This window comes from Eublepharis macularius, chromosome 7, assembly GCF_028583425.1.
Source record: "Eublepharis macularius isolate TG4126 chromosome 7, MPM_Emac_v1.0, whole genome shotgun sequence".
Lineage (NCBI taxonomy): Eukaryota > Metazoa > Chordata > Lepidosauria > Squamata > Eublepharidae > Eublepharis > Eublepharis macularius.
In genome coordinates, this window is record NC_072796.1 from 134260989 (window position 1) to 134273571 (window position 12583).

General features: G+C 43.1%; 1 protein-coding gene across 1 annotated transcript in view; it reads right to left on the minus strand.

Moving 5' to 3' along the window:
• Positions 1-258: 258 nt before the first annotated feature.
• Positions 259-12583, minus strand: part of FAM135B (family with sequence similarity 135 member B) — a 157774-nt gene continuing 145449 nt past the window's right edge. Inside the window, exons 14-19 of the mRNA XM_054985916.1 lie at positions 9936-10027; positions 4601-4698; positions 4291-4442; positions 3702-3812; positions 1799-1912; positions 259-464 (exon numbers count right to left, since the gene is read on the minus strand). Of these exons, the coding sequence (XP_054841891.1) occupies positions 259-464; positions 1799-1912; positions 3702-3812; positions 4291-4442; positions 4601-4698; positions 9936-10027 (773 nt within the window). The remainder of the gene's footprint in view (positions 465-1798; positions 1913-3701; positions 3813-4290; positions 4443-4600; positions 4699-9935; positions 10028-12583) is intronic.

Here is a 12583-nt window from a genome sequence, read left to right on the forward strand (position 1 = left end):
ACATAGATGACTGAACATAAATGGACACAGAAATTGAACATGTATATGTTTACATCTTTCAAAAAGCACCAATGTTTGGCCCTTTGAATACCAGATAGCCAGAGCATTTTATTCTTCCTAAAATAAATGGATGGAGTGCACCCCACCTCGCCATTGACTTGTTCCATTATTTCGAGTAATGCAGCCATCTTCTTCACTCAAGAATTTTATCCCCCCAATCCATGTTCCACTTTTGGAGTTTCCTTTAGGTTCATAGTCCTACTTGAAATAGTTGAGTCCTGCCACAAGGAAAAACTTCTCCAAAAACAGTTCCGAATCAAGCACTGCAATGTGGGCGGCTCGCCCGATCAACGTGTTGGCTGTATTCGGCAAAGCGTGAAACACATCGTGACGGATTAAAGTGCAGTCCTTCGCTCCGATGACAGGCCGGAGGAGATTGTTGATCATCTCGGCATAAATGGGACCTTGAGAAGTTGATAAATATGGACATTTATGCACTGCCATGAATGTGTTTAATTCACATACACAAATGTTGAATGTACACACATGGGTGCACACACATGGAAGCTGCCCTATACTGAATCAGACCCTTGAAGCTGCCGTATACTGAATCAGACCCTTGGTCCATCAAGGTCAGTATTGTCTACTCAGACTGGCAGCAGCTCTCCGTACTCTCAAATGGACATCTTTCACATCACCTCCTACTTCATCCCTTTAATGGGAGATGTTGGGATTGAACTTGCGACCTTTTGCTTACCAAGGAGATGCTCTAACCCTCACCATGGGCCCTTTCAGAGCATTCAAATCATTTTATATATATTGCAAGCCTTACAACAATCTTGTCATGTCAACTGGTATTATTATCCCAATATGAAGAAGGACTCTGACCTGGATAGCCCAGATGAGCCTGATCACGTCAGATCTCAGAAGCTAAGCAGGGTTGGCCTTGGTTAGTAATTGGATGGGAGACCTCCAACAAAGATGAGGGTTGCAGATGCAGGCAGTGGCAAACCACCTCTGTTAGTCTCTTGCCTGGAAAACCCTGCCAGGGGTTGCCATAAATTAGCTATGACTTGAGGGCACTCTCCACTCTACTGAAGAAGGAAGGTGGATAGTAGCCTTATTCTGATTGAGTTAAGTAGTTCAGCTGTGAATCAGCACTCTACTGGTTCAAACTCCACTCCTGCCATGAGCTCAGTAGGTGGCCTTGGGTAAGCCACTCCTCTCAGCCCCAGCTCCCCAGCTGTATTGTGGGGAAAATAATAGCACTAACTTGTTCACTGCTCTGGGTGAGGCACTAATCTGTCAAGAAGAGTGGTATATAAACTCAGAACATCATCATCATCATCAACACACTTGGGAGATCACATCATAGACGTTCCATTTTTTTAAAAAAATATTTATGTTATTTGTGTTCCGCCTTTCTCACTAAGACTCAGGGTGGATTACACAGTGTGAGTCAGTTCAGCCAATTTCAAAGGCATTTCAATAAGCTATGTAATTGGGTATATAAATGCAAATTTGCAGAGCTTTAAAACTAGCAGGAATCTACTATAGAGTTGAAGAAATTCTAAACAGAGCATAAGCAATTCTAAGACTGACATATTAAACAACATAGGAACTATACAGTAGGATCATACTTACATCAACAGAGTGTACATAGAAGTAAAGTCTATAGTCTCTGTCCCTTTACTCATGCATCTCTTTGGGACCCCCTCCCAACAGTACAGCCTTCGTATATGAATAAAAAGCCCTCTTGAATAATTTGGTTGGGTCCTGAGTTCAGAAAGAAGCTTACCTGTGTGCCTGTCTTTCAGAGCTGATCGACACATTTCTATTCTTGCAGAATGAAATGGTACATAGCGGTCCTGGGGCGAGGCTACCAGAACGACGTTCTTGAAATACTGAAGACCTGTAACAAGGAAATTCATCCCATGGATTAGTTTAGGCTCCCTTAGGGAATCTTGTGGAAAATCGAAACGGTAAAGAGAAGATGCAGTTCTCAATAAAGAAATAACTGGCAGTCACCAACAGGCAGGTAGGAAAGCAATCAACGATGGATAAAGTTAGTTGGGGCAACAATTTTTTAGTGAGTTGTTTTCATATTTTTAGTGAGTTTAATGTTTTAATGCTTTTAATGAGTTGTTCTAATGTTTGTTTCATAAAATAGTTTGGCTTCCCCCCCCCATGCTTTGGGTCATGCAATGCCTGGAAGAAAAGTGGGCTTATGGTCGGGAAGTATAAGGTATGCTATTGGGTGCTGTCTGCTGATGTAGATATGTACCTAACTAGGAAACTTCCATGCTGCTAAACATGCCATAGAAATTAATTTCAGATAGATTTCACCTCTGTGCTCAGTTTTATGCTTGTTTAAAATGTTTCTACTACCATTCCCTACTGTATCTGTTTCCTTGCTTGTCCTAACCATAGTTTATTATTGTACTTTGTTCAGTAAATGTCCTAGCTGCTGACTATATTGTGTTTTCACTCGCACTGTTGTAATCCGCCTTGGATCTCAGTGAGAAAAAGTGGACGACGACGACGACGACGACGACTACTACTACTACTACTACTACTACTACTACTACTACTACTACTAATAATAATAATAATCAGGACAAGGATAAGTATGGCACAGTATGGAGAGAGAAGGGGATGACTCCACTTGGGGCTGCCATTTTTAATTGCAGTTTGTGTCCCTTGGAAATTGTAGAGTAAGGAGAAGGAAGGATTAGAAAGATATCATGGCCATATTGGAAATCTTGCTTTTCATTATGCATTTTTCCAATCTTTTAAATATTGCTTACTTGAATAGAAGTTTGGATACTAGTCTTAGATTATTTAAAAGTGAAAACAGAAATTAAGCAAAGCATCTGGGACATCAAACTTCAACAACGTTTAAGTTCTAACGTAAAATAATATCACTTTTAGAACAAGAAATTGGTGTTATCAAACTCTTTAGCTAATTTACTGCTTCCCAAGCACAGGATAGCTTTCACTTTGGCTCATCTCAATTTTCTCCCATTCATTTTACTAGATGGGTGATCTTGTGGTGTCCCATTTCATGCGCCTTTATGCCCTTGTGCAACTGAGGAAATGAAAATCGTTGGACAAGTATTGCTGCATTGCCATTTTACAATGATTTCAGACACTCGTTTATAATAATAACAATAATATCAATATTCGATTTATATACTGCCCTTCACAACAACTTAACACCCACTCAGAGCAGTTTACAAAGTATGTTATTATTATCCCAATAATAATCACCCTGTGAGGTGGGTGGGGCTGAGAGAGCTCTGGAAGAACTGTGACTGATCCAAGGTAACCCAGCTGGCTTTAAGCAGAGGAGTGGAGAATCAAACCTGGTTCTCCTGATTAGAATCCCTCCACTCTTAACTTCTACACCAGACTAGCTCTCCAGCCTATTAGGCCTTTCCTCCAAACAATCCCAGGACAATCGGATGAATGATACATCTCCTTTCTTCTATCTCACCCTGAGCCTGGAATCTCAGATGCCGTCGTAAGATTCTGTGCAGCCACCAGAGTCTACCAAGGTACAGTGCTGATTCAGTGCATTATATTGTACTTTTTAATTGTGTATATTCTTTGAACTGTTCTGTTAATATCTGTTTAATGTGGTTGGCCTTTGATCATAATAAATGATGGATTGATTGAAGTTTGAATACAGCACGACTCACCTGTTTTTTGGCTCAGCTGATAGAGGAAACACTTCCGAAGATCTGCATTGTCCCGAAAAGTCAGCTGCAAAAGCGAGCCAGATTTCTTCAGCTTCTGCATGAGCCACAAGCCTGGAACAACATTTGAAATATGCATGCAAAAAAGTTGGTGGATGAATGAGAGTTTTAAAAAAATCCACCTTTCTCTCTCTTCTTTGGAGGTCTCCCATCCAACTACTAACTACTAACCAAGGCAGACACTGCTTAGCTTCTGAAATCTGAGGGCCAAGCTACACATGACGAATGACACTTGAACGGCAAGTGGATTGAGTGGAGGGCAAGTGAACAGGGAGAAATACACTTGCTGTTCAAGTGTCATTCGTCATGTGTAGCTTGGCCCTCAGGCAATCAGGCCTGGCTGGGCTATTCAGGTCCGGGTGGCCAGGCCATGTACTCTACCAAAATACCTACCAGCTTTAGATAATGAAAGCTTCTGAGGATCTACTCAACAAATCCCAAAACAAAATCAAAGCGTCTATGAGAACATTGCATCAATACTCGTAGTATATTCTTTCTTAAAGGAGCTAATTTCCCCCCCAAATATTCTTACCTGTACTAACCAGAGTACTGTTGTTGTAAAGGGTTCCTAAGTGAGGACCAGACAGTGACAGGAAAGTGTGCAGCTTATTGAGGTAATAGCGAAATCTGGGCCTGGTTAATACCGAACGGATGATGACGTTGCCAAGGGAGTGTCCAATGAAGCTGTTGTCGAGACATTAGAAGAATTACAGTGAGTATGGTTCTTTCATCTGTATGTATTTACAACATTCCTTCTCACATGGATTTCACTTAACTCTTTTATTTCCAGTCTGCTCTGTGATTTTCACCCCTTACCCTATTTACCCGAACATTCTGTTTACCTTATTCGTGAGATCGACAGATTGTACAACTGAATGTGCTGAATAATCTCATCCAGCAACCGGTCGGTCATCGTATCAAAGTCGGCAAATGTATCCATCTGTTAAAGAGATAATGGTATCATTTGCTGGGTCTCTTGTTCAATTTTCAGTATTGTTGTGGACCAAAAAAAGAGGGACATGTTGAGAGAGTAATTACAGAGACTACCATGGCCGTGATGGGACTGGGGTTACAAAATAAACTTTTGGATTTATTTTTAAGTATTATAAGAGTATACACCACAAACTTTTCCCCCCCAGAATAACATTATCCATACCTGTCTGCAGTTTGAATTAAGACCCCCACACACACACATACACACACACCATTCTGAAAAAGAAAACCGGAAACCCTCAACCTCTATACAGGAAGCAATTGTTCAAAAAGTTGCTTATTCTCTTTCAGATAATGCAGAGCTCTGAAATCCCAGCTCCTGAGAACATAATGTATTTTTGATGATGTTCATAGAAATGTTCAACCAGACTTCCCTAAAAATGGTATTTTCCTTACTTGGCAGACACTGAAAAACCTTCAGAAATACTTCAGTGTGCCTTTCTGTAGCCCTGTGGGTACGTAAAGATAAAGGTAGTCCCCTGTGCAAGCACCAGGTCACTGACCCATAGCCGATGTCGCATCATGTTTTCTTGGCAGACTTTTTGTTACAGGGTGGTTTGCCATTGCCTTCACCAGTCATCTACACTTTACCCCCAGGAAACTGGGTACTCGTTTTACCAACCTTGGAAGGATGGAAGGCTGAGTCGACCTTGAGCTGGCTACCTGAACCCAGCTTCTGCCAGGATCGAACTCAAGTCATGAGCAGAGCTTGGGCTGCAGTGCTGCAGCTTACCACTCTGCGCCACAGGTCTTTGTCCTAAGAGAAGGGAGTAAAACTGAGGAAAATGGAAATAGTGTCAGATTCCTCATAGGAAGTAAAGTCCGAGATGTCAGGATTTGAATTGATAAACTGTTCAAGGGAGTGGTTCCTGATTTGATTTTGTGGATGTTCACAATTACCTCTAATCAAGATTCCATTGTAGGAAACAGAATTTAAGTTAAGCTTTAGGTCCTGGAAAATCTTCTCCCCACCATGGTCTTTCCTTCTGCGAATCGAGGCCTTACACACTTTTGACTCTTACTCACTGTTGGCCACTTCTCATCGTTCCAATTCCATGAACTCTGATCTGCATTTCCAAAGTGTGGAATTGGAAGACTGGTTGGGAAACCAGAAGCTTGTGAGCCAGAGTTTTTTTTATTTATTTACTTTTAATTACACCATCAGTTTCCCTGTATTGGACAACTACAATTAACATACATTATTGCTGAATGTTGACCGTAAGAAAGCTACCGCAATTTTGCATCGTTATAACAAAATTCCATATTGCATTGGACTGCTAATTACTACTTAACACAGGCCAGCAAAGCACTTGCACAACTCGTTATCTTGGCATGATGTCGCCATTTGTGATAAACTGGAATGACAGGATGAAAGAAGTGAATTTAGATGAACTGGGAAGCCAAACGCTTATCATCTGGAACTGTGTGTTTTTTGTAATCCAATAGACTGTGAATCAAATTGAAGGTGAATGAGATGCCAGGGAAATAATCATCAAATGCCGGGAAAGAAATTCGCGAGAAACATATCTCGTAATTAATGTGTTTTTGTGGCAAAATCCATCTTGTTAATTGCGCCGCTTTCAAAAGGAAAACACTGAGCACATCCAATTTGCAATATTGCCTTCCACTAAACTAGCTCGTAAACTAAATATAGGCTCTTGCCTGTTTGTTTTGTCCGCACAGATAATTAATGAGTTCCTCCAAAGCTTGGTATCTTACGTTCAGATTATTTAGCAATGAAAAATTCCACTTAATCAAAAAGTACACAGTAGAGTCTTTTTTAAAAACGATGTATTAATTATATTATCATCCTGCTTTTAAGGGCAGAATTGACTTCCAAAATGGCTTCCAAAATCTCATCCAACAGAGACAGTGTGAAAGGATGGTGTGAGTCGTAACTAGGCCTTGGGAGGCCAGAATTCATATCCCTATTCATTGGACCTCTCACTTATCACCAGGGCTTTTTTTCAGGGAAAAGAGGTGGTGGAACTCAGTGGGTTGCCCTTGGAGAAAATGGTCACATGGCTGGTGGCCCCGCCCCCTGATCTACAAACAGAGGGGAGTTTAGATTGTCCTCCCCGCCGCCGACCGGCGTGGAGGGCAATCTAAACTCCCTTTGTCTGGAGATCAGGGGGCAGAGCCACCAGCCATGTGACCATTTTCAAGAGGTTCCGGAACTCCATTCCCCCGTGTTCCAGCTGGAAAAAAGCCCTGCTTATCACTCAGTATAACCTGCCTCCCAGGGGATTTGTGAAGATAATATACAGAATGAGGAAATCATGGATGGATCATTGAACTCTTTGAAGGATAAAATGTCATGCACAAAGAAAGACTGGCACAAAACATTCCTTTGGAAAAGGATTCCTAGATGGGGTAGATCCAGGCACTATGGAAGCAGTGATGTTATGCCTTGTTGCCCTTCTCCACCCCACCACAATGCACCACCCAGGAGCCAGAGCAGATAACAGCCCTTTCTTCTTCGTTCCCCAGGCATTTCAAAACACAAGATAGCAAACTTCTCATGCTTAATAGGGCTGCCTAATTGAGTGGGCCCCAGTTTTGCCTCACTGTGTTGAATGACACCTGTGGGATGAGGAGGAAAACAGTTTTACGTGGCTTGGGTGGTGGCATGGGTGAGGCAGGGGCAGCAGTTGAGATGCCCCCAAAATCCACTGCCTGAGGCAGTCTCATCTCTTCTCATTGTAGAGTAGGATGGCCAACTCCTGCTTGGGAAATTCCTAGAGGTTTGAGGGAGGAGACTGGGGAGGATATGGATGCCATAGATGCCAACCTCCAAGGCAGCCATTTTTGCCAGAGGAACTGATCTCTGTTGTCTGGAATCTATTGCAATTCCAGGAGTTCTCCAGGACCCACCTGGAAGTTGGCAAGCCTAGCAGGGTACAATGCCTTAGCGTCAACCCTCCAAAGCTGACCTCAGCAGGTTATAATGCCATTGAATGCCATTGCAGAACAGCCCTTTTCTCTAGGGGAACTGATCCCTGTAGTCTAGACTTGATGACTTAATGTAGAGGTTGCCATGGATATGGGGGTCAATAGCCGCGGGCTCAGTTGCCCTTCATAGCTTCAGCAGTGGTAACAGAAGGAAGTGGGGCTCTCAGCTGGATCCAAGCATGATAGAGGAATGCCTGGTTACTTCTTGACACTGTGATGACCAGTAGCGGAAAACAGCTTGGTTGTCATCCCCGTGGTCTGAGAGCACCCTCTCCTTCTCTATAACAGAATAGTTTGCATTATGGGAGAGCCGAATTAAGTGTTGCACTTGGAAACATTTTGAGAGAGATCCTACCCCAATCCTATCATTTCACTGAGCAAAGTTTGAAATCTTTCTCTAGCCGAAGGAGCCACCTCCAACTTAAGTGGCTCCTCTGCTGGAGGAAGAGTTGGAGGGAGTCTCCAAGGAGGATGGTTGGATCCACTCTGCTGTAGTGAGGGGGAAATCCTGTTTATCACTCTAGATAGACTGTGCACTGACTGCACCTGTAACACCCCCACCACAAGTTGGTTTACCCCAACAGAAGCAGTGGATGGAGATTAATGGCAGAGGAAGAATCTGTCTGCTATGGACCTGGAGAAGATTTTCTGGGCCCTTATCACATGAGCCCTGTGGCGCAGAGTGGTAAGCAGCAGTACTGCAGCCCAAGCTCTGTTCATGACCTGAGTTTGATCCCAGCGGAAGCCAGGTTCAGGTAGCCAGCTCAAGGTTGACTCGGCCTTCTATCCTTCCGAGGTCAGTAAAATGAGTACCCAGTTTCCTGGGAGTAAAGTATAGATGACTGGGGAAGGCAATGGCAAACCACCCCATAACAAAAAGTCTGCCAAGAAAACGTCGTGATGTGACATCCCCCCATTGGTCAGTAATGACTCAGTGTTTGCACGGGGGACTACCTTTACCTTTATCACTTTGTATGAGGCTAATCGGAGAACCGCGTTTCTGGAAAATTGTTGCGTAAAGAGCAGGGGCAGTGTTTAAAATTTGTGTCACTGATCTTCTTGCTGTGATTATATGGTTTTTGCAGGGCAATGTATTTCAAGTTGTAGCTTGCAGTCTGTTTACTGTGTTGTCCAATCTGTTGGAACTCAATTTAAAAGAGAGAGAGAGAGAGGGGAATGAATTAGAAGGATAAAACACTTATATGGACTTGAGGAGTATTGGGTCTTGACTCATAACAAAGTTTTGGCGTGCAAGAACATGTTATTTAATTGAACTCTGAGAGAGTTGCAAGTTTCTGTTCATTATTACCTATATAACTCTTTGCTGCCTTGTTCTGCATGGTGGAGGTAAGAAAATCAAGCTGATTGCTGGATCTCCCCCCCCCCCTCCTGCTGGGATGGTACGGGGACCTGGCAATCCTAGGTGGAGGGTTTTAAATTAACAAAATTTAAATTCTGTTCCTTTCCTGATTTATCCACCCAGAACCTACTCAATCAGGAGTCATAAAGTTCCACTAAGATCCTTGCTATATGCAATCCCTTCCCTTCACCCACACAAACCGATGTCTCCATGATAGATACTTGGCGGTTTTACCACTATACACTCAGTAAAGTTTGCCATTCAGTGTGGACTGTACAGTACGAATGTGGATGGGTACAACTGGTGGTCCCCAGCCCTAAGGAAGCCCGCCTCGCTTCCTGGTGGAACGCCTGGTGGAACGCTCTGTCAATGGAGACCCGGGCCCAGCGGGACATATTATCGTTCCGCCGGGCATGTAAGAGCCAAACTACAAGTGACGTCTTACACAGGTTGGACACTAGTCGGCTTCCCTCAAGTTTTGATGGGAAATGTAGGCGCCCTGGTTTTACAGCTTGGCTCTCCATTACAGCTGCAAGACCAGGATGCCTACATTTCCCATCAAAACTTGAGGGAAGCTGACTAGTGTCCAACCTGTGTAAGACGTCACTTGTAGTTTGGCTCTAAGACAGAGCTGTTCCGCCGGGTGTTTGGTGGTTGAAGGGGGCGGTGCCATGTCGGCCTCCCACCTTTGGGGTGGAGGAGGGTTCTCCCCACCATTGCACTTGGTTAATTTATTTCATTATTGTTTTGTATATTGATTTTAGTATTGTTGTTTTTGTTTTTATCGATTTTAAACTGTTCACCGCCCAGAGCCCCTGGGATGGGCGGTATATAAATTGAAATATAAAATATAAATATAAAAACTAAAATACCTGGTTCCGTTCGGACATCAAGAAGTCCAGCTTTCCATCAGGAAGACCCAATTCGATGAATGTTTTTACTAGCCGGAGATCTGCACTGTTACCTTAAGAAAAAAAACACATCACTTTCTAAGTTAATGGATTCCATAAGGAAGCACATCGTCTACTCATCTGGCCATCTATAAGTACTTCCTTCTTTTATTGAGAAGGCTATTTGCACATTTTTGAACGATCATTCCTAATATGTTTGAATATTCAACTGGTGTCCACCAGCTCTGAAGGACCACCTACTCCCATACAAACCTACCCAACTTTGAAGGCCCTGACTGGGTTGCCCCCACCTCCTGAGGTTAGACAAGTGGCAACCCGAGGAAGGGCTTTCTCAATTGAGGGTCCAAAATTATGGTTCTCCATCCCCAGGGATATTAATCTGTCCTCCTAACTCTGTCTTCCACCAGAGGATGAAGACTTTTTTGTTTTATCTGGTGATCCCTCAGTGATCTCAATGACATTTATGTCCTATTTTTAATTGTGTTGTGTGTGTGTGTTTTCACAGAAGGATATGAAACGGGGTGCTGGACTAGATGAACTATTCTGATCCAGCAGGGCTTTTCTCATATTCCTATGGTAATTTTGTTCTTAATTGGTTTTGGGATGTATTTTTATAATGCTTTGATTTTATTTGTTAGCAATCTTGATGGCCCTGATAGAGCAGAAAGCTGTAATTTTGTAAATAAATGAATGTCTGAAAGGACTATGGAAAGACTGTCAAGTTTGTAGGGCTGGCTCCCTGCTTTGGGTGTTCCAGGATTATGGATCCAGTCATGTGGGCATACTGTGCCTGCATTAGCTTATCCAAGACGGTATTGTGTTTGTCGGATAATTGGCACTTATCAGACTCTGTTATTAGACTGCTGAATGCTTTGAATGTTCTGACCATTCCATGGAGGAGAGGGATGATAAAGGAGCATGAACCTCAAAAAGACATTTATCTAGTGTTACCAAATTCTTCCCTCAAATGTTTCACTGAGGAACCTCTAAATTTGCTTCAGATTTCATAGTTGGTGAATTCTGGTAACAATCTCAGAATAAGTGAATTCCTTCTGAGAAACATCAGTCATCTTATCAAACCTTTTTTTGAGCCTCCTTCAAAATACCTTAGAAATTCTGTCTTGGGAGGGACAAGCTAACAAGCTTCAATTTTTACTTCAGACATCTTCATGGAAGAGATACTACAGGAGAAAATAGTAGACTTACGTCACTCACAAACCCTTGTCTAACTCAGGTTTGGGTTGACCTTCCTCTGCCCTGAGGTAAAACTTCTCCTCTCTAAGGGCCAAGCTACACATGACGAATGACACTTGAACGGCAAGTGTATTTCTCCCTGTTCACTTGCCCTCCACTCAATCCACTTGCCGTTCAAGTGTCATTCGTCATGTGTAGCTTGGCCCTAAGCCTATGAAGCCCAATACTGGGCTGGGAAGCCTTTAGTAGCATGGTTGAAATTTAGCTTCTACTTGCTTTCTTGTCCCACCCTTCAGGAACATATGAGTGGTACGGTTATGCATCAAAGACCAAGTAGGGGAAAGATCAGAAGTTTGCGCTTCCCTTAAACGGAAACTAGCACACAAGGCTTGTAGAGATTCAAAATGAAACAGAAGGTGTATTTACAAGTACGTAAAATAAGAAGGCATATAGGCTGGTGTTTAAAACTGAAATAATTTAGAGGTTTTTGAACAGAAAACTTCACTGGTGTGAAGCACAAAACACTTAGTATGGTTCTTAAGTTGCTGGCTTGTATGAGAGATGTTGGTGTTATCAGAAAAGTTGTTACAGTAAGCTGTTTCTGAGATTGACACTCCAAGTTAGGTGCTCTTATTTTCACACACACACATAGCACAACTTCTTCTTTTCTGCAGACCTTAGGGTACTTTGCTGAGTCAAATCCTTTCAAGATACTGGGCAGGCATTATAATGCCCCAGCTATAACCCTGTTCCTGTAGCTGAAGGGGAGACTCCTTTCTACCCACTTCCTTGGTCCACTACAATTCCCAGATCTCTTGTTTATACACATAAGTTAGTGCTGTCTTTCCCACTTTAGTTCAAGGACTGAAAGTGCTTCATATAATGTAATGATTTTTCTTTAAAGGGTACACCTTCCCCTTCCTTCCTCACACAGAGGACTCTCTGGCTGACCCTCTCTGGTCAGAAGCCAGGCTTCAACTCCCCTCACTCATCAGTTTACTCCAACTGTCAACCCCTCAGCATTCCATCACTAACTGCCATTTCAGGCTAGCCACAAAGGGGTGGGGGGAGTGGCAATCTTCCTGTCCTCTTTATTTCCCAGCAATCCCAGCATTTGAAGCTGAATCCATCACAATTTATGAATGGATGGCACCAATTAAAGTGTGCTTTGAAAAAGCGCACATAGTCCTGGTCAGTGCCACAATGACTCATGAGGGTGGGGTTTTTTAGTGGTGATGGAGTGTTGAGCTGGTTGTTTAAGAACTGTGCAGAATTTTCCAGCCGGATTGGTCAGAATTAGGCTTGCCAGATCCCATGCCATAATGGGGGATCCCCCACTGTCAGCCTCCACCAGCCACTGCTCACCAGGCCAGTGGGGGGAAAAGGCACCTGGAAAAGCCAGAGGCAGGCCTGAG